Source organism: Leishmania martiniquensis, chromosome 34, assembly GCF_017916325.1.
Source record: "Leishmania martiniquensis isolate LSCM1 chromosome 34, whole genome shotgun sequence".
NCBI classification, from domain to species: Eukaryota; Euglenozoa; class Kinetoplastea; order Trypanosomatida; family Trypanosomatidae; genus Leishmania; species Leishmania martiniquensis.
Window position 1 is genome coordinate 469,925 of NC_090169.1, and position 25,076 is coordinate 495,000.

Genomic DNA, 25,076 nt, shown 5'->3' on the forward strand with positions numbered 1-25,076 from the left:
AGTGGGTGTGTATGTGAGTGCAGCACCCCCCCTCCCTCCCCTCCTGTCCAGACCGTTGATCGGTGGACCTCTTCGCCTATTTCACAGTCGCCTCTTTTCGATATGCTTCGCTCTGCGCTCCCTGCCGTTTTCGCCCTCGAATACCATTCGGATACGCCCGGCAGACGTGAAGTGAGGGAGAAGCGTATCGTTTTCTATTTCTTCTTCCCCTTGTGGGCCCCCCTCCCTTCTGGCCCCTCATCGTGCTGGTGGACGCCGCACACGCAACTGGGAGGGGGGAGGATGGGTCGAAGGCTGCATGGATGCACGAGGGGCCCCCATCCTTCTTCTGCACCTCTCCCCAGCTGCCGCTTTCGCTGCGCTTTGATACCCGGCGATCATCAGCATCGCTGCTCAGTTGCGTCGCGCGTTTGTACCCGCACCCCTTCCTCCCTTTCCGATGTGTCTTCTAGCTGCTGCCGCTTGCTCTTTCGCGTCCTCCGGACCTCTTCTCCCTCTTCGCGCGCATCTCCGGGCTCTCTCTCTTCCTTTTCGAGCGTGATTCGATCGTGTGAGGCACAGCTGCGAGGTGAGGAGGTTCAGAGGTGGAGGAGGGGGGAGGGGTGGGGATGCTGCTGCCTCGGTCTCTCGCCTCGGCAGCAGGATCGGTGAAGGAGGTGTAGGAAGTGGGCCGATGTGATAAGGACATGGTGCTACAGAGAGTGGGGGACAGCTCTGCTGCTTGCGTGCATTTCGACCAAGGGTGTTGCCGCCATGTGGTAACGCTGTTCCCTCCCGCTCCCCCAACACACATACACACACACACGTGACTCGATTTCAGTTTCATTTGTTTATTATCACAGCGCCGTTTCCGCCATTGCGTTTCGGACGTGCACAACATCGCGCGCTTCCCTTTGCTCACCCACCCTTTCTCTCTCTTTCTTTCGTGCGTACTTCAGTATTGCTCACGCGTCTCATACAGGGCGCCGTGGCGGAAATGAAGGACGTGTGTGCCAATGCTCATCTTCTCTCAGTTTCTAAACGCTTTTTTCTTTTCCTTTTTCTTCTCGTGGTGCGCCGGTAATGATGTCTGTGCGCTTTGGTCTTCACTGCTGCCTCCTCCCTTCTCCTTCCCTTTCGCAGTTGCCCCCGCGCTCTCTCTTCCCCCCCAACTTCTCTCATGGCCTGAAACGTTTTGGCTTGAGTTTTGACGTTCTTCCCTTCCACCTTTGTTTCATTCCGTTCTCCTTTTCAGTGTGGTGCTTGCCCGAAACTCGCCGCTGTTGCCGCATGCAGAAGGGGCAAGAGAAGAGGGCGGGATGGGGGAGGGAGGGGGGAAGGATGAGGAGGAAGAGCCACATCGCGAGGCGAGCTGCTGAGGTATCATCGCGCACCTGTGCGCCTATGCATGTGAGGCAGGTTGCACGAGGGGAGGGGGTGACGGAAGCGGTGATAAACCACCTGAGGAGTTGGGCAAAGCAACGACGTCTCCGCCCTTGAAGCGGGCTCGCTCAATGCTGTAGGGGTGCTGGCGAGAGAGAGGAGAGGGTGTGCCGGACTTCGAAGCTATGGGGGCGGTGGGGGGAGGAGGGATTGGCACACCGAGTGAATGAAGAGGGAGGACGTGGGCGATGCTTGGACGAAATCTGCCTCTGCGCGCTGCGCTGCCAGGTGATTTCGTTCCTTTCTCTCCCATGTTGTCTGCCCAGTGCACAGCGTCTTTGCCCCTCTCGCGCTTCCTTCATCTCGACTGCCAACCTTTTTCCACTCCTTTTCTCCCGTCTCCCTTCCCACTCCGTTTCCCAGCGCTCTTTCTCTGCCGCCACCGCCGCCTTGGCGCAGACAAGCACGGTGCCGGGGGCTCGCTGTGCTGAGGAGGCAGTCCGTTGCTCCTTGCTTGTGCCGGATGCTCTTCCGCGTGCCTCGTCTGCGTATACAGTGGAGCACGTCTGCATGGATAATGACGTACACACACACACACACGTATTTATATATAAATACGCTTTTCTTTTTCGTGAGCGGATTGGTGCAGGGGCGGCCGCGTGCGCTGCATCGGCCATAGCGCCCCTTTTCGCCTCTCCAAAACGCGCATCTCAGTCGAGAAGCAGACAAGAGAGTGACAGAGGGGAGGCGGAGGGGGAAAAGTATGGCAGGCGCGATGAAAGCATCGGCTTAATACGTACCCTTTTTTTTCCACTTTCGGACCTTCCGCTCCGCTATCCACCGCGTGCGCGGCGAGCGCAACCTGCGATGGGCGCAGCTGCTTGGCGTATGGCGGTCGAGTGATGCCTTCATGTCGAGGTGCTGCCGAAGACGTCGCTGTTGCTCCCCCCACCTTTGCGGGCCTTTTGCCACGTGCTGCATGCGCAGTTTGTATTGTTTCTCTCTTTCTCATCTGTCGTCTGCACCATCAACCAAATCTTTTTTTTGTTGCTTCATTTCGGATTGGATTCCGCCTTCGCCATCGCCTTTTCTCGGAACCTCAAACGACACGGCTGTGCGTTGGGCTTGCACGTCGAGGTACTCGTGCGTCTGGAGCTTTGGAGAAGTGGAAGACAGAGCTTTACGCGGCACGCACACACTCATACACACACAATAGTGTGCAACTGTGGCGTGCTGCGCGCTGTTTCAGTCGCATCTGTGGCGTCACCCTCCTCTCCTGTGCGAAGGTACGCAAGAGAGTAGGTGAAGCCCACGCAGACGTACACAGATACGCCTCCTCACACGAGGCCCTAGCACCATCAAGACGCGCAGCAGCGCTAGCCCGTGTGTGCCTCAGCATTTCAGTGGAGAGGCTCTCACGGTGGCGGCTCTCGGCCTACGCGGCGGCTGTCCATCAACCGTGTGATTCTATGCGTTCAGCACATTTCTATCGGTGCTTTCTTCTGCTGTCAAACAGTTAAAAAAGAGGGGGGCTGGGGGAAGTCGGTGGTATCCTGACAAACTGCCCTTACATTGCTCATACATTCTGTGATGGCGTCCGACTACAAGCAGCGTGAGACGGTCGGCGTCGAGGATCTTGTTCTCCTCCCGCAGATCAGTGACAAGGCCATCACTGATGATCTCTCCGTGCGCCATCGCGAGGACTTGATCTACACGAACATCGGCTCCGTGCTGCTTGTGGTGAACCCTTTCAAGGAGATCAAAGGCCTGTATAATGATGCGCACATGCAGTTCTACAGGCACAGTGGCCGGCTAGGTGGCGCACGTTACGCGCTGCTTGAGGGGCAGGAGCCAGGCGATGCCGCTCTGGGAGGACCGCACATCTTTGCCTTGGCCGAGGATACGTATCGCAGCATGGTATCCGAGGAGGAGAACCAGTGCATCATCATATCTGGCGAATCTGGTGCCGGCAAGACAGAGGCGTCGAAGCAGATCATGCAGTACATCTCCGCCGTCTCCGGCAACACCGCAGACATGCAGCGGGTGAAGCGCATCATTCTGGAGTCTAACCCTCTACTCGAGGCGTTTGGTAACGCAAAGACGCTGCGCAACGACAACAGCTCACGCTTTGGGAAGCTCCTCGAGATTTACTTTGACATTCGAGGCGGCCCCGTTGGCGGTCGTCTGTCGCACTTTTTGCTGGAGAAGTCACGTGTGTCGAGCCAACAGATGGGCGAGTGCAACTTCCACGTCTTCTACCAGGTGTGTGCGGGCGCGGCTGCCGAGCTGCACGGTGATGGTACGGGTATCGGACCGAGGGGGGAGAGAAAGAGTGGCAGAGAGACGACCTCTGGCGCTTCTGCTGCGGGGAACGAAGATGAGAGCGACGACAGTAGTCATGCCACCATTGCCTGGCGCGAGGTGTTTGAGGAGATGCGCATGAATAGAGGAGGCTGCAGCAGCACCGTTGGCCAGCCGCAGTCCTTTTCCTCGCTTTCATCGTGTTATCCGTGGAAGTTTCTGCGCCCGTCGCTGGGGTCTAGGCAGCGCACGGATGAATTCACGTCTCGCGCCGGCATTGACGACTTGCGCGGGTGGCGTGAGACACTTGAGGCGATGGAGGCGATGGGGATGGCCGTACAAGATCAGGTGTCTGTCATCAAGGTGCTGTGCCTGGTGCTGCACCTTGGCGAGCTTGATTTTGTGGCGCCGGAGGAGGGTGGGGCACTGGCGGCGGGACAGCACCCATGCACCGTTTCAAATCCTGAGGAGCTTGCGTTTGTCGCGGAGCAGCTAGGCGTCGACACCGCGGCGCTGCTGAAGGCGCTCACCTGGCGAAAGCTGCAGATGGGCGGCACGGAGGTGGTATTCTCACCACTCAATGCCCAGCAATGTCGCAGCACTCGCGACGCCATGGCAAAGGTGCTCTACGAAGGTGTCTTTGAGTTCATCGTCAGCTCCGTGAACGCGGCCTTCGGCGACGCGCCTCACGCGCTCATGCTGGGCGTGCTGGACATTTACGGCTTCGAGATCTTTGCCAAGAACGGTTTTGAGCAGTTCTGCATTAACTACGTGAACGAGAAGCTGCAGCAGATCTTCATTGAGCTGACGTTGCGAGTCGAGCAGGAGGAATACGTGCGGGAGCACATACCGTGGGAGGCGATCACTTACTTTGACAACCAAGTCGTCTGCGACTTGATCGAGAGCGACCGCCCGCCAGGGCTGTTTGCGATCATTGACGACGTGTGCGTCACCATGGCGAAGGAGGAGGAGTCTGTGGCGGACCGAAAGTTGCTGGACAAGCTCGACATGACGTACAGCAGCCATCCAAACTTTCTGCGCAGTGAGCGTGGCTTTATCGTCAAGCACTACGCTGGTGACGTTGAGTACAGCACGGACGGCTTCGTTGGCAGAAACAAGGACCGGCTTGGTCCCGACGTGGTCGGGGTATTGGCGAAGAGTCAGGTAGGCTTCCTGCTGGAGATATTGACCGAGGTGCTGGCAGACGGCTTGGCGGCGGCGTCATCACTTACAGGGCCCGGTGGAACTCGTCGCACCTCCGCCACAGCCGGCTTCAAAATTCGGCAGCAGGCCGCCCATCTCGTACGTACGCTGAAGGAGTGCACTCCCCACTACGTGCGCACCATCAAGTCGAATGACTTGAAGCGGGCCGACTTCTTCGACGAGGCTCGGGTGCTGCACCAGGTGAAGTACCTCGGTCTCCTGGAGAATGTTCGCGTGCGGCGGGCGGGCTACAGCTACCGGCAATACTTTGACCGATTCCTGAAGCGTTTCAAGTACACGTGCCCGAGCACCTATCCACGGCCCTTTCGAGGCACTGATAAGGCGGCGTGTGAGGCGATCCTCGCCTACCTGCAGCAGGAGCAAGGGGTGCTTCCACCCAACTCGTTTGCCATTGGCACCAGCAAAGTCTTTATTCGGCAGCCGGAGCATGTGCTGGCGCTGGAGCAAAGCCGCGAAGCCGCCTTTCATGCGCTCTCTGTGACGATTCAACGCGCGTGGCGGCGCTACACGCAACGCAAGCAGCTGCTCCGCCTCAAGGCGAAGCTCGACCGCGTCTACACGCGCCGCCGCAAGGTGCGCCGTGCCGACAGTGTTTTTCGAGCCTACGAGGGCATTTATCTCGAGACCGACGCCGTGGTAGCGGCGCCACGCTCGACGGCAGGTGGCGGCGCCAGCGCTGTGCCGCCGGCCCTCTCCAACCGTCTCGCCGTGGCCCTCGACGCCATCCTGCACTTTGACCCCATCGCCAGCGCGTGGCGCTCCTTCTGGACCACAGGCGAGGCAGGTCAGCCGCGCAAGAAATTCTTTTTGAATGCGCTCACGCAAGAGATGGTGTGGGAGCGGCCGCGTGAGCTGGAGCCGGCGCGCGTGGTTTTTTCCTGCGCCGTTGACCGCGTCACCAACTGGACTACCGCAAGAACCGTGAAGGAGTTCATTTTTATCACAACGCACGACGTTCTGTACATAGTGCGCGAGACACCGGCACTCGCAGAAGCGTCGTCGTTGCCGCCGCCCTCGCAGGTGTCCAGCGGCAGCGCAGCGCATATCAAACGTGGGGCAGTGACCACACAAAAGGAGAAGCAGGCGGCCGCCATGGCACTGACTCCGTACTTCACTCTGCAGAAACGTATCGACCTGCGCCTTCTCACACAGGTGGCGGTCACCACGATGGCTGACACGGTGCTGGTGGTTCGTGTGCTTCAGGTGCAGGCGCCGTACCGAACAGTTGTCGATACAGTCAAGACGAAGACAGGACCTTCAAAATGCGAGACCTGCAATCGCGCCTCCACACCGGCGCTGCGTCGCGCTAACTGCCCGAGTTGTGGTCGGCTGTGCTGCACCCGCCACTGCTTGACTCATGCGCGGCCACTGCCCACCATTACCGGGCAGGCAACCCCGGTACGAGTCTGCCCCGCCTGTGTGGTAGGAGAGCCGCTGGAACCGGTCGAGGACATGGTGTTGCTGACGAGCTACAGGACAGAGCTTGCCGGCACGCTCTGCGCGCGTTATCAGGAGCGCATGGGCAACCCGCTGCCGTTATTGGTGTCGGACAACATTCCGTTCTCCAAGTGGACGCCTGCGCCGCCGCCACCGGAAGTGAAGCGTACGCGCCGCGTGGTCAAGTCCTCGGTGAGCGGGGGCGGTGTGGAGGCCCAACCGTTGACGACCGGTGGCTCGTACGAAGTGACGCTGACGTGCACGGCAACCGACGACCCGCTGGCGGGCGACACGGTGCTCGTGAGCGCAGTCCCACCAGAAGCGCCGACGACTGCCGCTGCGGCAAACACCCGCGCAGGTGCGAAGCGCAAGAAGAAAGAGGAGAGCAGTTTCGACGACGAGATAGCATACACCGTGCCGCCCGGCACGCCGCCTGTGCTGAGGGTGATTGCACCGCGCGGCATCACGGGAGAGCAGATTCGGCGTATGGAGGCCATTCGCGAAGAGCGCCGAAAAGTCGCGGCGGCGCGCAGGCGTCGTGAAGAGGAAGAGGAGCGGCAACGCGAGGCGCAGCGAGAGCGCGAACGCGAGGCTGAGCATCGGCGAATCGTGCAGGAGCGGAAGAAGGCGAAAGCAACCGAGGCGGCCCGCATGGAGGCAGAGCGTGCCGCTCGCGAAAGGGCTGCCGCGGAGCGTCGTGAGGAGGCGGCACGTCTCGTGGCGGAGCGCGCACGGCGCCGATAGCGTCGCTTGCGTACTGCTAAACATTCACTTCTGTCAACTGCGCTGGCGTATGAACGTTTGCAAGCGTGCGTACGTGTGTGTGTGTGTGATTCGTGCGGAGTTCCCTTCTCTTTTCCCAACGAGCCATTTCTTCGTTCACGATCGCCACCCACCGAACCAATAGCGAAAAACTGACAGCTTCGGCTGACCCCATCCTCCTCACTCCCTTCTGCATTTGTTGTTGCCCTTTACACACAGCACACACACACACACATCTGTACATACATAGCAGGACAGGACGAGTGAAAAGGCATGCGCTTCGCCTTGAGGACAACGGTGGCGCACAGGAGGGCCGCACGGGACGTCACCGAATAGAGGCCGCGAGGGAGGGCCGCCAGAGGTGCAAAGATGAAACGGCCGCTTCTCATATTTTCGCCCCTTTCCTTCTTTCCCACCGCTCCTCTCGCTTTCCCTCTCTCCCGTTGGTACGGCCCAGGCTCATGCCGCGCTCATTGGTGTCTTCATCTGCGATTTTCACGCTCCCTATCCCCCTCTCTCTCTCCTTGGCATGAGCACCTCCACTGCCCCTCGCGCTAACTTCATACCGCCCTCTTCTTCCTTACACGGATACAAACGCCCTCTCTCTCTACACCTGCTGGTGACGTACGCAGCGGCACAGAGACGAGGAAGGTAGGCAAGGTTTACGCCACCTCTCATTCTGCACGCGTCACCCCCCTCGCCTCCTCTTCATCATGGCATCTTCATCCGAGTCGTTGTCGTCGGCGCCGTGTTCCTCTTGTGTGTTGGGCACATTGGCTGACTCACTAAAGCATGCCATGGAGCAGGGTGGCGTCACTGCCTATCTTGCTTCTGAGCTGCCTCACGATCCACTGGGCTCAAAGAATGGTGGCAGGAAGACGGCTGGAGATGTCGGTGCCTCTGCTGAGCCGATGGGAGCGTATGCGGTGTTTGAAGACGCAAGAAATCACTGCCGATGGACGGTGGAGCTAGCTGCTGCGAACGCGGCGGGCGACGGCTGCGCGGACACGTGGTGGGTGAATCCGGAGCACCTTGCCGCCATCGATGCGATGGAAGCCGCCGACGTGGTTTCGCGTGCTCCGTATGAGGAGGACGAGGGCGTAGGAAAGGGGTGCTCATCGCGCATCACCGCGGCGCGCTACTACATGAAGCCCGACACTTGGCGGGAGACGCTTTTGCCAAGCCAGAGCGAGACGGCAACGGCAAGCCGCGCTGCCGGTGAGGTGCCACACTCCAGGCCTGCATCCACCAACGAAGACGCGAGTTCGGAGCCCAGGAAAGGTAACAGCGATACGGATAAGCAGGTGATGCCTTCCGTGGCAACCGCGGCCGCCACCAGAGAGGCATCATCGTCATCCTTAGCGTCTTCACCTCTGCACGGCCTCTCTCTGCATCAGCTTGTAGAGCAGCACTCTGCGCTTGTGCGGCGCGTGGTGCGGGTGTTGGCTCCACAGCGGCAAACGATCCCCCACGCCATTCGGGAGCTGTGCACCACAACCATCACCTCCCCCACGTCTGGGGCATCCACTCGTGTCTGCGTACTTGCGTCGACTGATGGATCGAGGGAGGAGCCGATGCAGTATACTGCGTGCGACGTCGCCGTGGCTATTCAGCAGCTCACCTCTTCTGACCCACGCCAACCAAAGCTGCGTGAGCTTCGGACTGAGGGATACCTGCTCATGGATGTGGACGATTTCGCCGATGGCAAGGCGCGGCACAAGGCGGTGAATCGCGCTTACCCCGCCCTAGCGCTGCACTGGCCTGCATCGGCGCAGCAGATGGACGCGATAGAGCGCTACGCCGACCGCGATGTTGTACTCGACACTCGCAAGCGATACCCTATGCTGAGTGAAGGGGGACCAGATAAGAAGCTGCAGCAAAAGCGAGACCGCCCATTCTCCGGCACCGCGTCGTGTACGTCAGGCACAGACGAGGACGAGGAGCACAACGCACGAGCCTCTTGCACATCCAGCACTCCCGCGTCTCCGCCGTTGGGAGCAGCGGGATCTCCGGCGAAGGCGACGGCGACGACGTCTCACCGGCTCTTTCACTCGTTGCGCGAGTACCCGAAGTCTCTCGAGCACGGCAACTTGCATGTGTGGGCTCGCGGCACTGCCGCACAACAGGCGCGCGATTGCCTGCAGGCTGCCACGGCCTTGATTCGGAGTTCAGCCTCCACTGCTAGTGCGTCTTCGGATGCAGCTACGCTCGGCCCGCTGCCGATCACAAGTGAAGAGGATGTGGCAGTGCTGCGCTCCCACTACGACGCTCTCGCAGCCGCGGAAAGCGTCTTGGAAAAGCAGCTGCGCGCCTATTGCGACACTGTTCAGGACCTCCACAGCTGGTACCGCGGGGAGCTTTGCACGCAGCAGTTCCGCTACGAGCTCGAGGCATGGCTGCGCACGCAAGAGGAAACGCGTGCCGTACTAACAGACTTGTACGTTCAAGTGCACGCTGCGCGCTACAGCCTACAGCGCGACCTCTCTGACTACCTGAATCTCCATGCACTGGGTGTCCTATAACGACTCTTCGGTGTATCAACGCCCTTTCACACCGACGTGTGCGTGCATGCTGGCGATGCTGCACTCCAGTGGCGCGGCCCAAAGGGAGGAACGCGCCTGTTCGTGTGTGTGTATCTGCGGAGGGTTCCCCTGACGCATTGCTAACCTTCTCTATTTCCCTCTCCTCTTCTGTTTTTGAAAACCAAAAAGAGGAGGCGGAGCCAAAAGCGGAGAAGAGAGTGGTGACACGCGCCCACAAACGAAAAAACAAAGAGAAGGAGAAAAGTCTGCGCAGCACCGAAGACGTCTTGCGGGTATGCAGCAGCGCGCAATGAAGGGCTTCGTTGTGGTGGCTGACTTTCTTTTTCCCGCTACGACCGCGCTTTCATGACCTTCTTGTTTGATTCCGTTGTGCTCGATCACCGCGTCAGGCAGCGGCGCCACGGCCGATTCAGGCAGGCGGGCGTGCGAACGCAAGAGGAGCAGGCGATGACGTGCTTGGAAAGGAGGTGATCTACATACCTGTCTGTGCGTCTGGGTGGCTGGGCACTTCTCGGTGTTTTTTTCTTCTCGTGCTGACGTTCAGCTTCGCTTGAGTCTTATGAATATCGCTGGTCGTGAGCCGCCACATGGATGCCTGCAAGCCCCCTCCCCCTACGACCCTTTCCCGCGCACCTGCGCGTGCATTCGTTCTCGTCCACTTTTTTTTCGCATTGACTGCTGCCCGCGGCACGCATAGCCGAGTACGCGCGTTCAACTCTCACGGGCACACATAAACGCCTGAGCACCGCCGCTTCAAAGAGAGGGGCTCCGTACGTGGGAGCTCGCCATCACATTCTTACTTGATACACGGAGGCACTTCATCGTACTCGTCTAATCATACCCTACTTCAGTCTGGCACTCCCGCCGGTGCGCGTCCAGGATGTCGGCAGAGCAGAGAGAGGTGTGCAGTGGTGGAAGCAACGGTGCTTCGGCGGCACCACCACCACCACCACCACCACCTTGCGCACCGCACGCCATTCGTGGCACACTTAACGAGTCCCCGAGCGATGCGCACCAAGGCGCACCCCCGCCTCCATACTCCATGGAGAGTGCGATTGCCCTACAGGCACCCCTGTATCAGCCGCACGCACCGGCCCCTGGCACGGTCATCGATCCAGAAATGGTCGAGGACCACGTCAGCTTTCTGCGCACCGTGCGCGCCTTCCACCATTATAAGTGCCAGGCCTTGGCTGCCCGCGAGATGCGGTGCACCAACTTCCGTAAGCTGCAGGATAAGCATCGTGATCTGCTGTGCATCGACCTGGACAAGATCCTCGATAAGTACCTTTCGTGCATCGAGGTGAACAGCACGTTCTTCGACGCCATCTGCGAGGCAAGCGAGGAGCTTTTCGACAGCTACTGGCCCGAGGGCACGACGGTGCTCATGGAGGAGGTGCCGCCCCCAACGCCGCTGGACATGAACAAGGTGTTCTCGACTCTGCGCCAGTTTGTCCGTGACTGGTCTGCTGAAGGTGTAGCGGAGAGGGACTGTGTGTACAAGCCGATTTTGGATACACTGGATCGCTGCTTTCCCAATCGCAGTGAGCGCGAGAATGTACGGGTGCTGATCCCGGGTGCTGGACTGTGCCGGCTCTCTGTCGAACTGGCGCTCCGCGGCTTCTTCGCCCAGGCAAACGAGTTTAGCTATCATATGCTGATCGCTGGCCACTACATCCAAAACCACGTGCTTGAATCGTGCCAGCACAAGATTTATCCCTATAGTGACAGTACATGCAATCTAGTGAACCGGGCCGACCAGTTTGCCGAGGTGCAGATCCCCGACTTATGCGCCTCCGAGGCCATTGATGCGCTGCGTGACGAGGGTCTCTCCTTTGGACAGCTCTCCATGGTCGCCGGGGATTTTACAGAGGTGTACGCGAAGCCACACCAGCACAAGACGTGGTCGGTCGTGGCGACATGCTTCTTCATCGACACGGCTCACAACATCATCGAGTACCTTGAGATCATCTACAACCTTCTTGTTCCTGGTGGATACTGGGTAAATGTTGGGCCGCTGCTGTACCACTTTGCGGACAGCGCCGAGGACATGTCCATTGAGTTATCGCTGGGCGAGGTGCTCACGGTCGCGCAGCGGATCGGGTTCGCTCTGAACGGGCCGCCGTCGTTTATCGACACGACCTATACGAATAATCAACGCAGTATGAAGCAGCTGGTGTACCGATGTGCTTTCTTTGTCCTCCAGCGTCCCCTGGATGATACGAAGAGGGAGCAGGTGGATTGTGATGTGACAGTGAAAACAGTTTAAGAGAGGGGCAGCAGCGGTGGTTGAAAGAGAGCGAGAGCGAGCTAGCGAGCAAGAGAAAGCGTTCCGACGGTGAACATTGGGCAACTGAGTGGTGAATGCGTGACCAGAGGCGCAGTAAGCTCTCTCTTCTCTTGCTCCGTGGGTGAGGTGCCTTTTGTGCGTAAGTGCTGGCGCTGCCACGTGGTGAGCTTTGCCGTGTTGTCTCCTATTTACCATTACTTTTCTTCTCTTCGAAGCTTTCTCTTACATATCACTGCGTCTGAACTTTATGGGCTGGCGGCTCCATCTCATTTTCCTCGTCTCCATCTCCGCTGCTCCTTCTCATGTGACACCGCCCTGCTGCACGCGCGGTAGGAATGGTGGGGGGAAGGGAGGGAGGGGAGGGGAGGCACAGAGAGGGGTGTGCGCGATGGTCCGCATCGCTACCGCCGCTTTTTGCCGCACGCATTACAGTTACTTGAACCGACACTGCTGCTGCGTCAGTGGCACCAGTGTCCATGCCCTCCCCCCTCCTTCATCCCCCTCCTTAGTGCGCATCATCTGTGCGGCCAGCCCGCGTGCAGCGCAGCGGAGAATTTGAAGCGGAAGAGAGAGCGAATGGGTAGTCCACGAAGCCGTGAGGGGTGCGGGGCGATGAGGGCACTCGAAGCCCCCCTCCCCCCCCACACGCACGCACACATACTGCTCTATTGACTATGAACGGCGCTAAACCCCTCTTCTGATGTCCCCCACGCAGCGTGGTCGACCATTGATGTGACGTCTACGCTCCTCTACTTCCTCGCACCACACTTCGATCCGTCTCCTTTATGAGGTGTGCGCATGCTCGTTGGCATGACCGCCTGAGCGCCTCCGCTTATTCGGATTGGGACTCGCGTCCCTGCGCAGCCAACCAGGCAGAGATGCTTCGTACGCATACACGCAGATTCACTCACAAGCGCGCCCGGCCTCGAATTGCACCTGCTTCAGACGAGTAAGGTTCTGTAGCCGCTTCTCACCCCCTTTCCTTCCTTTCTTTTTCCAAGTGTGTGTGCACGTATCTAACCCTCTCCCTCCTCTTTCACGGATGGACACGCTGGGCTCACCACCGACCGTTAGCGGTAGCGCGTCGCCTCAGGCCTCCATACTGAATGCCTCTACGACGACGTCTACAGTGGCTTCGCCTGCACCCCTCAGGTTGCACCGCAGTGTGAAGTTCGATCCCACTATTGATAGTGGCGCCGGCGGCCTGGGGCATAGCAATGAGCTGAGCCTGGATACGTCGTTTGCGAACGTTGCCGGCTGCGTTGCTAATACGCGCGAGCGCCGTGGCGAGCCGAGTGGGGGCGATGAGGCCATACCGATCCGTCCGCCGTACCCGAAGGAGAGTTCCCACGGGGAGGAGGAGGTGCTGCAGCCCTTTCAGCTCACCCGCGAGGATGTGGTGGCCGCCTTTGAGTTTCTGGACGTGAGCGGCAGCGGTCTGCTCACTATGGGAAACCTCAAGCACCGACTCTCCGCCTTCTTCCCACAACTGACCAGCAAGGAGTACAAGTTTCTCATCGAGGACCCCAGCGGCTCCACAGGCGTCGGCATGGCAGCATCCAGTGCGGCAAGGGCCACCTCGGTATCACGGCACGGCGGCGCGGCTGACGGCTGCAATAGCAACGCCGGCGGCCCTAAATCCTCGTCCGTGACCCCGGCAGCCTCATCAGCACGACCCGAAAATTCATGCCTTGGCGGCAGCGATGCGATTGCGATCGAGGGCGGCTTATGTGGCGAAGGGGGTTTAGTCGGCGGGGCAGGGCCGTACTCGACTGGCGCGCGCGCTGGCCTTGATGTGGATCAGCTCTGGGAACTCATCGACACCTTCCAGCAGCTCCAGCGTACCCTCGGTACCGCTCAGACGGACCGGGCGGAAGGGAACAGTTTCCTGCGTTCACGCACCACCTCCTCTGCTGCGTTCAACGCAGGCTTCGACGCTTACCTTGTCGACGCCCACGAAGGCGCAGGCGGTCGGGGCGGAGAGTGCGGATTCGACGCCGTCGGCGAAGCCTTTCGCGTCTATGACCCCCGCAACTCGCACTACGTGGAGGAGGACCTCCTGTCTTGTATTATGGCACGCGTCGGCTTTGGTGAGCTGAGTGAGGAGGAGCTGGCGGTGCTGGTGAGCACGGCTGACTTTGACGGTGACGGCCGCATCAGTCTGCAGGACTTCCGGCGACTGGTCAACATGAAGGGCCGCTTCAAAAAATGACGGGGCGACTCTACGGAGGGGTTTGTGCCGAATTCGATGTATCGTGGCCGGCGTGCGGGGGTGGAGAGAAAGCGGGAAGGCGTTCGTCCAAGCAAGCAATGCCCTGGCCCGCCCATGGGCACTCCGCCCCCTCCCCCCTTGACCCTACGCTCTTTTTATGCACCGTCCTTCTGCAGCCTCCGCGGCGGATCGTCCTTTTTTTTGTGTGTGTGATGTGTTTGCCTCTCTCCTCTCGCCTTCTCGCATCTCTTCCCCTTTCCTATCTTCCGTGCAGTAAGTCTTCTGCTGAGCTCCAAGAGCGGAGGGGGGAGAGCGTATGTGTGCGTGTGTGTGTGCGCTGCGGAGGGCGAAGGTACGTCAATAGTCTTTTACATTTCTTTGTTCTTCGATGTACAGGGAGCGGCTCGCTCCTTCTTCGCTTGCATTGCCGTGCCGACCTCGCTTTGCCGCTTCCCCCGCCGGTGGCTCCATCTGTCTTGCCCGATGTCACCGTCGCTCTCATGACTCGCATCGAGAGCAACAAGAAAAAACGAAGGTGATCCAAAGAAGAGGTCTTCAGGTGAAGGCAACCACAGACGCGCCCTTGTGCATATGTACGAAGCAGGCTGACTCCGATATGGACCAAGTCCCCGCGCTTATTCTTTTCCCGAAGGCAGAGCGCTCACTGGCTATGAGTGCCCTATTCTTCCGCCCCCTCCCCTCCCCCCCGTGCTTACAGGGAGGAGGAAAAGGGGGAGGGCAGAGCCTCCTCTTTCTCTCCCTCTTCTTCACACTTCTCCCAACTCTTCGCGCCTCCGTCCTCTCTTTCCACGCCCACTGCATTCACTTATTCGTTTGGGTGTCCGCCCTTCTGTGCCCCTGTTTTCTCCGTATGAGTTGCCCTTTGGCTTGCCCTCCCCCCTCCTCCTCCTCAGGATCTGTTCGCATCCCCTCAGCAATTGCCCCCCTTTTTTTTTGCGCTCCCTACCCCTCTCTCTTTTTCCCTTTTCTTCTGTTGCTGCTTATTTATCGTGCTTAAGTTTCATCGCCGTATTCCTTTGTGTATTTGGTCGGTTCTCGTCCCCCCCTCTCTCTCGCTGCGCGCGCACGTGTGTGTGTGTGTCCTTCTGTCTGTCTGTCGGGAAGGGAAGGGGAGTTCCCTTCGCCTTTACCATACGGTGTGGCGGTTAGTGTGTGTACCACTGGAGGCAACGAAGGAAAACAAGAGAGGACGAAAAAAAATACCCCCCCCCCCTTCACGACGATCACCACCCATATATATATATATATAAGCACAACCTCTCGTGCCGTTTCGTGTCCCCCTCCTTGTCCGCTCCCTGTGCCGTTGTCTTCGTGCGATACGCTGACGTGCACAACCTGCAAAGGTTGCATCATCAAACTTAAAGATTCTTGGAAGAGTCGAATACCCTTCACAGGAGCACGATAACGTCCGTAAGCTCTCTAGAGGAGTAAACAAACTTAACGTGAGCCCGTACTCTGCTAAACGAACGCACACAGCACACACACACATACATACAATTACATACATCGAAGGAAACAAAACTGTTTTCAGTGTCTCCCCCCTCTCTCTCGTCATTCCAATTTCTTTTCTCTCTTTCCTCGTGAACCTTTTTTTCGGACAAGTGAAAGAGAAAAAAAAGATGACGTCTGAGCGGAACGGTAACTCCGCCACGCACATCCAGGGCGTCTCTTCAACAACCGCGGAAAGCACTATGCAGATTCTGAACATGTTTCCCGGGCACCTCCACTTACTGCCGCAGACGCCACAGCTTCACTTTCTCTTCACTGTTATCCGAAATGTCAAGACGCAGCGGACAGATTTTGTTTTTTACTCGGAGCGCATCATGCGCCTTATCCTCGAGTCGGCTCTGTGCATGATTCCCGTGGAGCCATTCAACGTCGTCACACCAACAGGTGCTGTGTACAAGGGCGTTCGCCCAGACAACCGCGGCATCATCGGCGTCTCCATCATGCGCGCGGGTGAGTCGATGGAGCGTGTGCTGCGCGAGATGTGCCGAGGTGTGCGCATCGGCAAGATCCTTGTCCAGCGCGACGAGGCGAGTGCTGACAAGGCGCCCGATGCTCGCTTCAGCTATAGCAAGATGCCCAAGGATGTTGCCTCACGGCGTGTTCTGCTGCTGGACCCGATGTGCGCCACCGGCGGCAGCGCCATCAGAGCGACGGAGATCTTGATCAATGAGTACGATGTGCTCGAGGAGAACATCATCTTCTTGAACCTGGTCTCCGCCCCGGCAGGCATCAAGAGGTACCTCAGCCGGTTCCCAAAGATTCAGATTGTTACCGCCGCCATTGACGATGACTTGGATGAGAACATGTACATCCTGCCCGGCCTCGGTGACTTTGGAGACCGCTATTTCGGCACGATTGAGGACTGAAATGAGGACGAGCGCGCGCAGCAGATAAAGAGAGAGAGAGATCGAGCGAGAGAAAAAAGAAACCTCGAAGCTATCAAAGGCGTAAGAGTGTGGAGAGCAGGATGCACACACGGAGGGGTTGAGGACAGCGGCGGTGCTCTCCATCACCCCATCCTCCCTTCCTCCTCTTCTTCCCCTTTGCGCTTTTTTTTTTCGTCCGTTCTCCGCCCTCCTTCGCTCGTGAAAATGATGGGCGCACCTTTTTCTCCCGTTATTCGTTTGCGCGTTGCTTCGTGGAGAGGAGACACAAAGGAGGACCATCGGCGGGTTCAGGAGGGCGAGAAATATCGGTTATGGCTGAGTGGGGTGCGTGGGGTATGTGTGTGTGTGCATATGGGGAGAGAGTAGAGTGGTGGAGACACTGCGCTCATAATTGCAGCGCCGAGGGTCTCACTCTGGGCCCCTCTGTTGGGTGCGCTGTGAAGGGATGGGGCACATCGGCTCAAGAAGCAGAGGGCATGCCCTTTTTGTACCATGTGCGCTCTTTTTCTTTGATTACATCATGCAATTACTTTCAGCAGAGTCTATGCCTCTTCGAACGGCTTGTTTTCGTTTACGTTCGCCCTTGAATGCTGCGCGCAAGATCCTGCTTCCACCATCCCTCCCTCCGCGACCGGGCGACGCCCTGTGAAGGCTGCGGACCGCACGGGCGGTATCCTCACTAACGGAGGCTCCGCTAACAGCGACGATGCTGCTAGCAGACAAACGCTACTAAAGTTATACGCGCCCGCCGCGGGTATCTGAAACGGCGAGACGCATCGAGGAAGGGGAGGGGGCGTTGGCCAATCCCTTTGTTGGATGATTGCCTCCAGTTTCCGTCATCTAAAGCTCCATAGTGTTGCGCTTTCCGTTGTCATGACGTTTCTGTTGCACACGCGCCGTGCGAAGTGCACGCCGTCACCGTGGCGTGTCTGCATGTTTGACTTCACGTTTCTGTGCTTGCGGAGTCTTCCAATTCGACGTGCCAAAGGACGGTGTTCTGTGAGGGAGAGGCGGGGAGGGGTGAGAGAGGAACGGCGAATCAGAAGCTGTGCGACGGCGTGAGCTGCCATGGACTACTGCCTTGACAGTCTTTCTAAGCGGTGCGTAACTGTTTTTCTGTCCGTCAGCTAGCTGACTACACTGCTCCCTCCCCCAGCACGGGACACTCTCCCGCCACTTTTCTTGTCAGCATCTACGAGGCTGGCGGTACTGCATGCTCCATGCGAGCAGAGCACAGTATGCTCGCACGTACCCACAAGAGGTTGCGTCAAGATCTACAAGAGCTCTGGGTTTGGTACCGTTAGAACAGCACCTTTTCGAAGAAAAAGAAGGGGCGTTCGCCGGGCCTCTCTCTCTCTCGAATGGCGCTGGCGACCTTTCCGTGCTAGAAGCATGTAGCTGTGCAGCACATTCTCTGCCCATCTCTTCTGCTTTCACTCATGAGGCACTCTGCGGGGGGAGGGCTACCAGAGGGAGGGAGGGAGGGGGGGCGAGGCTGCCCCATACAAAGCAACCCGGACTGGATGACTTTGAGGCGCGGGTACGTCATGCGATGTTGGGGCTGTGTGGCAAAGTTCGATGAAACCGCCTTATCTCACCCCTACATGGCTCCGTCCTCCATGCGCTCGACCTGGAGCCGCAGGGTTACCCTCTTCTCTCCCATTTCAGTCTCTGCGGCGCCCCCTCTTCCTTTCCTCTCCGGCCTCTTCCTTGCCGTCTTGCTGTTTCTCCTGCATTCTCCTCTCGCTCGTGTGCCCCACCGCAGTCTCCCCCGCGCCCCCCCTCTCCCTCTCTCTGTGTACGCGCGCGCCTCGGCCCTTCCTTTTCATATACTCTCCACTGCTGCTCCCTCGCCTGTGAAGCACCTCCTCACCCCCCCCTTTCCCTTCTCTTCCCTTCCCCTCCCCCCGCTCCAAGGCTCCCTCGCCAGCCGCACCAAATCCTCTCCCCTCCCTCCCCACCCCCACCTCCAACCTTTGGTAGCCCTTTACCTCATGCGCCATACCCTCACACCACAGGTCGAATAAGTGGGCGATAGGAACGAACACAGGCACGCATACGCCGCCGCATTAAGGCCACCGCCGTCGTCGAGACGCTTCCTCTTCCTCTCGGCTTTGCACAGGTGGTATCAACGTACCCCCATGGCATCCTCGAGTGCCCTCACCGCCACCACGGTGAGGGATGGGGACAGAGCCGCATCGAATGCGCCGATGACGGATCAGAATTCGGGTGACCTGCACCCTTTTCTGGTGTCGTTGCAGGAGCAGTTCCCATCCGATGGCGGTACGCTTCCCATAGAGGAACTCCTCACCCGACTAAAGGCCCAAAAGCCCGACGTGTTTGCTCGCCTTGACAGCCTCTTTGAGACAGCCAGACGAGCCTCTGGCCTTGACGAGGCAATGGCGCTTCGGTGGAAGGAGAAGGGCAACACGGAGTTTCAGAAGCGGCAGCATCAGCAGGCAGCCCTCTCCTACACAAATGGGCTCCTGTGCGCCGAGACTCCAGAGACACTGGCGGTGCTGCTCCATAACCGCAGCGCCGTTTTCTTCGATGAGCATCGCTACGCCGACGCCTGCGTCGACGCGGACCGTGCGGTGCAGTACCAGCCGACCTACTGGAAAGCACTGCAGCGCCGTGGCCGCTCCCTCGTGGAGCTTGGCTTGGCTGAGTTGGGCCGGAAGGATATCGAAGCCTCGGAGCAAGAGTCGAGCGATGTCGCCAACTCACCCACAACGATGGCGAAGGTGCTTGGGGAGGCTATGAGCGGTATAGCAGCATCGTGTCTTCCACCACGCGCGCATTTAAACAGAGAGTTGCGAGTGGAGCGATCTGCGAAAGGGCGCGGGCTTGTTGCGACGAGCCAGCTGAAGGAGGGACCGATGCTTGAAGAGACCCCATACGCCATCGTGGCCCGCACTGAGTCACTGCTGTACGTGTGCTCGTACTGCCTGCAGCGTAGCGCTTGCCTCTACCACGGTGATGAGTACCGACTGCACCACGTCAAGTCACGCGGCTTCTTCTGCAGCCCGGGATGCGCGAAGGCTGCGTGGGAGCACTACGGTGAACAGGAGAGTCGGCACCCTTTCTTCCTCTGCTGCCCAACTGATGCGCTACTCGCCTACCGCGTCATTGTCGGCACGCGCGAATATCCGGCCCTCGCGGAGCTCGTTGCTTCCCCCGAGTTGGACCCTGTGACTCAGAACGACTTTGGCGCTCATCACATTCGCACCCTGGAGGGCAGCTTCAGCCGAGAGCTGCAGCCGGGCGCCGCCGTCGGGGGCTTCGAGTCGATCGTTGCCGCGATCGGCTTCTGCGTGGGGGCGCTGACAGAGCCTGAGGCCGAGCAGCTACGTAAGGCGCAGCGACAGATTCTTCTCAACGCGATCGGTGTGACGTGCACCATGCAAACCGCCGTGCCAGCTTCCGCAGATGACAGTGCGAGACTTCTGCAGACGAACACGGTGGTGGCGCATCTCGGCAAGGCTGTCTACGCCATCGGCGCACTCTTCAACCACGCCTGCGACCCAAACTGCTACGTGTCGTTCGAGGGCAACCCCCAGGGCTCATGTGCCCGGCTTACCGTGCGTGCCATCCGCCCTGTCATGGAGGGCGAGGAGCTGACTGTGTCGTACGGCGGTATATCGCGCTTTTCTTTCCACAGCATGCGCCATCGGCTGCAGACCCTGCGCGACCGCTATGGCTTTTTCTGCAGTTGTCAGACATGCCGCAATCAAGTCGATGAACCGGTGCTGGCAGCGGAGAAGGAAAAGTACATCAAGGCGTCCGACTACTATCAGAAAGGGCGCCGTCTGGTGCGCGAGGGGGACTACGCCACAGCTGTCACGGTACTACTGCAAAGCTACGAGATTGTCATGCGGTACATTTGCCCGCCACCACGCCCACCGCAATGGATGCTCATCAAGACGCATGACGCCCTCGCTCAGGCATACTTCCATCTGAATCAGCGCGACAAGTGTGTGGAGCACTTGCAGGAGGCCCTTCGACTGGACGTGGCGATTCACAATACGGATAATAGGGCAGAGCTCATCAACGAACACACCCGTCTTGCTTTCCTCGCGGCTAGCTCGACAGATAAGAAGGCACATGTGGACAAGGCGGTGAAGCTGCTGCGCCGCTTCTACGCCCCGTCCAGCATGTTGGACCTTCAGATAGCGTACCTAGAGTCTAGCCTCAAGGCAACGCCTGACACACTCGAGGCAGCAGCAGCAGCAGCACCGAAGGCGTGACAAGGAAGCACGCAAGGTGCTTCTCGCCCCAGCCTTTCCCTAGATCAGCGCACATGGCCTCTCGTCTACAGGGAAACGGAAGGGAGCACACCGGCGACGTAACACGAAGAGCGGCTACGAGGGGAGGCTGGCCTAAGATGAGCCACCTTGATGGCGGAGAAGGCGGGCCAGGGAAGGAAGAAGGAGGGCAGACTTCCCTTCCCGAGTCGCACGAAAGAGATGCAGGCCCGTCGTCTGCCCAACTTGAAGCCTGGAACGCGAGTGTAGATGAGCCTCAAGGACACATAATGGTCTTATACCCATGTGCTTGCCCAGCCCCGCTTACCCTCTTTAGGGTCATTCCTGAACTTCTTTTTGCCCGCCATCGCGCTGCGTGCGCGGGGTGGGTAGAGCAGAATGGGAGAGGGGCGTAGCACGCGACGACAGATAACCTGAGGTGGCGCACTGGTACATGGCAGCACTCCGGGAAGAGTCATCGGAGGGGCAGATACGCGATAAAGCAAGGCAGTCGCAAAAACAAAGAAGCAGCCGCGCCGTCGTCTGCTCACCACTCGCCCCCATTCCACCCGTTGAGAAAAAGTATCTTCCTCTTTTCCGCAAGGGTGGAGGATGCGCCATGCCGTCACATGTGCGCCGATGGTACGGTGCACGCATCCACACCAACACCGCACGCAAAGGAAGGTAAAACGGAGCTTACGGGGCGTAGCTTCTTTTCTGAGACCTTGAGGTGCCTCTTTTGTGGCCCTTGTGCTCGTCAGCTTCTTGGTGCAGCCCCCTCCCCTCCCCCGCAGTGCACTAGTACGGAGCCTCTCCCGCGATCAGGTACCTTTCGTGCAGCTGTCTCTTTGTGCGCGAGCAGCGCCCTCCCTATTCCCTTCCCTTCCTCTCTCTTCTGGTTGTGACGTAGCCCTCTTCACCCTTAGAGATGCGCCCCCTCTTCCCCCCATTCACTCATCCCCCCCTCCCCGCGCCAACGGCCGCTGCTTCTGAGGGTACTGCATGCGTTGCTTCCTTGCGTGGGCGTGGACGTGGGCGCGTCGCTACCGATGGAACGACCTCGCGACCCCCTTCGAGCCGCACACTTCTTTTTTTTTGTACGCCTGCAGGTTGCCTCCTTATGCTCGCCGCTCCACTGCATCTATTGCTCCCCACTCTCCTTCCGCCATCATGCATCCCGGTGACCCCTCGCCTCATCAAGCAGACACTCAGGCGAACCGCGCATACGCTCAGCTCTGGTCTTCGGCTTTGCTTTTTTCCCCCTTTCCGCTGCTGCTGTCCGCGCGCGCGCTCTCTCTATTTCTCTGCTGCTCTTGTTTTTCTGCATGTTTTCAGATATACTCCTGCGCGATCGTTGCGTACTCTGCTGTTGCCGCGCTTTTACTCACGCCATCCGGTGGCACTCTCTTCAGATTCGCCTTTGAGCTTTCGCTCATGCGTCACTCCCGCGTCGTCTTTGCCGTCTCCAAGCAGCCGGCCAGGGAAGGAGAGGCACAACATGCACGTGCACACGTCCGCAAGCACGTATGCATATATGTGAAGGCATGAAGCGTATTCCTACAACTGCACGCACGCTGCATACTTTCCTCCCTCTTCAATGCTTTCCAAAGACCATGTAAGCCTCTCGTAGGAGGATGAACCGTGGCGACTGCGCCTTTGTCGTCGTGATACCGTTCCTCTCGTGTCGTTGCCTTTGTTGCGCTCCAACGGTGCCGAAGGCGAGGGGGTATGAGGACTAATGCCGCCCTCCCTCTTTTTTCATGGACGAGCGGTGCCTGCTCCCGTGGAAGCACTAGAGAGCTCGCGCCTTTTCATCTGCAGTGTGCACATGAGGCTCGCGATTCTGATAACTGGTGGGCAGCACGCTGTCGAGGCGCGCTTGTCTCCCGTGACCGTTACATAAATAGCCTTGCGGGGGACCGTGCACACGTGTTCCTGACTCCTAGGCCAGGTGATCTCCTCTGCCCCGCCTCCCAAGGCCGGGCCAGGCGAGGCCGGATAGACTGAAGGGAGAGAAGGAAGTTTCTCATCCATTCTTCAAGCGATCATGCACTGGCTCAGGAGGCAAATCGTATGCATGGGGTGCAGCTTCTTATGCGTGGAAGGGATGGAGGTCTCGCCCGCGGCCTCTCCCTTCGCTTGCACCCGCCTTAAAATGCCTGCTTCCCAAAGCAGAAGTGGCCGAGGGACTCATCCGACTTGGCACCCGCACACGGTATCGAACAGTACGCCAGCAGCACGTCGTGTGCAACGCCACCATTATTTCTCATGCTTCACTCTCCGCCAACGTCTCTCCTCAGGCGATGCGGCACCTGAAGGCTTCCGTGGTATGGCGTGCATTGCTCTGCTTGACACTCCTCCCATTGCACATGAGAGAGGTGATCTGTGTAATGGCACAGAGAAAGCCTTGAGCGCGTCGGTGCACACACACACACACACACATCAGCAGCAGCGCGATGCAGCGCCCTGGCTTCCCCCATATGTCCCTGGTACATGGCGCTGCTACCAGCAGAAATGGCTTGGCATTGTGAGGGAGAGGGGGGAGGGGCTGCTTGGGCTTCCCACACCGGAATCGATACCGACCCCCTGAGATGCGCCGCGCACTGAGAGGTGTCGTACTGCCGTCAGGACTGGGCAAGAAACTGTACCTGATGAGAACGAGCATATCGAATCGGTTAACTGCATGGTAGATGGCGCCGGCACTGCTTTGTGTGTTGATTTCGATGAAATGGTGGAGGAAGAGAAACGCAGCGACCAGTAGGAGTGCCAGCCGCAAGCAGGTGCGAGGCACGGCTGGATTCAACAGAGGGCAAGACCAACACACAGAGGGGGTGCACATCGCTGCGTGTATCGGTACGCTTATCGTCGGTGCAACTGCTCGCCATATTCGCGATTGAAAAAGAAGGCAACAGAAGCTGTCAAGTGACCGAGAAGTGATCTTGTAAAAGAGCAGAGGGGCGGCGGGCATGCGGCGTCGCGGCTGAGAGAGCACGCGCGCAGCGTCTTTTTCCTGTGCATCTGACGGACTCGACTTCCTCCAAAAAAAAACACCGTCGGGGTCGGGTGACGGTGCTCCTTCGCTTCTCGGCGTGTGGGCGTCTTTGTATAAGTACTTTGGGCCGGAGTAGAGACGCCAACATCTACTGCTTCTCCATAGCGAGCTCGCTGCCGTGCCGCCGCGCATGTCTGTCGCGCCACTCTGTACGCTACTACCAGATCGTGCCACTCCTCCCATGCTCCCCTCTCCTTTCGTGCCTGTATTCCTCTCTTCTTAGTCTCCGAGGTGTATTCGGACCATACTGGTCCTGACCTTCATTGCTACACGCTCCCCCTTCCTCGCAGTTACATCGAAGTCGGAGAAGCAGAGCGCATCCGCCAAACGATTGAGTCGCTTTCACATTGTGGCTGTTTCGCTCATTTTTGTGGTCGCGTTCCTTATCTGTCCTCATCATCGTTTCTCCTTCCCCACACCTTTTTCCCCATTCGGTACCCTTTCCATACGTGTGTCCCTGTGCTCGCCCTCTCTGCTTCTCCCCCCCCACCACACACACACACACTCAGGTGAAGAGAGGACGAACTTTGGGAACTTCATTGCGCTGTCGCTGCTGTGCCAGAGGCGCGCAAAGCGGCGCTGTCACAAAGTGGAAGAGAGGGGGAGGACGGCGAAACAGTGCCTTTCGTCTTCATACTTAGTCTGCGAGACGCACAGAGAGAGAGGGCCGTGACACGGATGCTGTACAGACGAGCGCTCGTGGTGCTGTCGCGGCGGCCGCCGGCGGCGTACGCTCTCCCTTCCTGCAGCGCAAGCGTGCGCTTCTGCGCCTCCTCCACACCGCCGCCCACGTCGTCACAGTCTGACAAGACGACAGTGGCGAAGACGCCCAGTGAGGGAGCACAAGTCTTGCCTGCAGCCGAGAAGGGCATAGCGGGCATCGCAGCTGCAAATACAGCGACTGCCGCTGGTGCTCCCAGCAGGCACGAAGACGCTTTGCCATCGCCTCCAAAGGAGGGGGCCTCTCCACTTTCGCAGGCTTCGGCGGCTCCATCGAGCACGTGTGCGGAGGCTAGCGCGAAGGAGTCGCCGCCGTCGCATCAAGTGGGAGGAATCCCACCCTCAAAACAGCCGACGCCACCAGCACAGGGGACTAATATAAACGATGCCTTCGCCAAGGACTGCGTCGTGCCGCGCGGATTCGAGGCGTTTTACGCGAAGAACATTCTGTCGAAGATGCTACCGCAGCGCAACCCGACGGATTCGGTACAGCGCGCGTACACAATGTCGCCGCA

The 25,076-nt window shown here is 58.9% G+C and overlaps 7 protein-coding genes across 7 annotated transcripts in view; all 7 read left to right on the forward strand.

Moving 5' to 3' along the window:
* Positions 1-2,952: 2,952 nt before the first annotated feature.
* On the forward strand, positions 2,953-7,068 carry LSCM1_02157 (uncharacterized protein; the record flags this gene model as incomplete). Its single annotated transcript, XM_067319744.1, has 1 exon — positions 2,953-7,068. One exon carries the CDS (start codon positions 2,953-2,955, stop codon positions 7,066-7,068), a length of 4,116 nt encoding a protein of 1,371 aa, XP_067175119.1.
* An 815-nt stretch (positions 7,069-7,883) lies between these two features.
* LSCM1_02158 (uncharacterized protein) lies at positions 7,884-9,608 on the forward strand (the record flags this gene model as incomplete). The annotated part of the gene is made up of 1 exon (XM_067319745.1): positions 7,884-9,608. The coding sequence occupies one exon, from the start codon at positions 7,884-7,886 to the stop codon at positions 9,606-9,608; it is 1,725 nt and encodes a 574-aa protein (XP_067175120.1).
* Positions 9,609-10,509: 901 nt separating this feature from the next.
* On the forward strand, positions 10,510-11,895 carry LSCM1_02159 (uncharacterized protein; the record flags this gene model as incomplete). The annotated part of the gene is made up of 1 exon (XM_067319746.1): positions 10,510-11,895. The coding sequence occupies one exon, from the start codon at positions 10,510-10,512 to the stop codon at positions 11,893-11,895; it is 1,386 nt and encodes a 461-aa protein (XP_067175121.1).
* Positions 11,896-12,958: 1,063 nt separating this feature from the next.
* LSCM1_02160 (uncharacterized protein) lies at positions 12,959-14,128 on the forward strand (the record flags this gene model as incomplete). Its single annotated transcript, XM_067319747.1, has 1 exon — positions 12,959-14,128. The coding sequence occupies one exon, from the start codon at positions 12,959-12,961 to the stop codon at positions 14,126-14,128; it is 1,170 nt and encodes a 389-aa protein (XP_067175122.1).
* Positions 14,129-15,768: 1,640 nt separating this feature from the next.
* Positions 15,769-16,524, forward strand: LSCM1_02161 (uncharacterized protein; the record flags this gene model as incomplete). Its single annotated transcript, XM_067319748.1, has 1 exon — positions 15,769-16,524. One exon carries the CDS (start codon positions 15,769-15,771, stop codon positions 16,522-16,524), a length of 756 nt encoding a protein of 251 aa, XP_067175123.1.
* A 2,162-nt stretch (positions 16,525-18,686) lies between these two features.
* Positions 18,687-20,792, forward strand: LSCM1_02162 (uncharacterized protein; the record flags this gene model as incomplete). Its single annotated transcript, XM_067319749.1, has 1 exon — positions 18,687-20,792. One exon carries the CDS (start codon positions 18,687-18,689, stop codon positions 20,790-20,792), a length of 2,106 nt encoding a protein of 701 aa, XP_067175124.1.
* Positions 20,793-24,519: 3,727 nt separating this feature from the next.
* The window catches only part of LSCM1_02163 (uncharacterized protein), a gene marked incomplete at both ends in the record, with an annotated part of 2,370 nt that continues 1,813 nt past the window's right edge, over positions 24,520-25,076 (forward strand). The window contains one exon of the mRNA XM_067319750.1: positions 24,520-25,076. This exon is cut by the window's right edge and continues 1,813 nt beyond it. Within this exon, the coding sequence (XP_067175125.1) occupies positions 24,520-25,076 (557 nt within the window).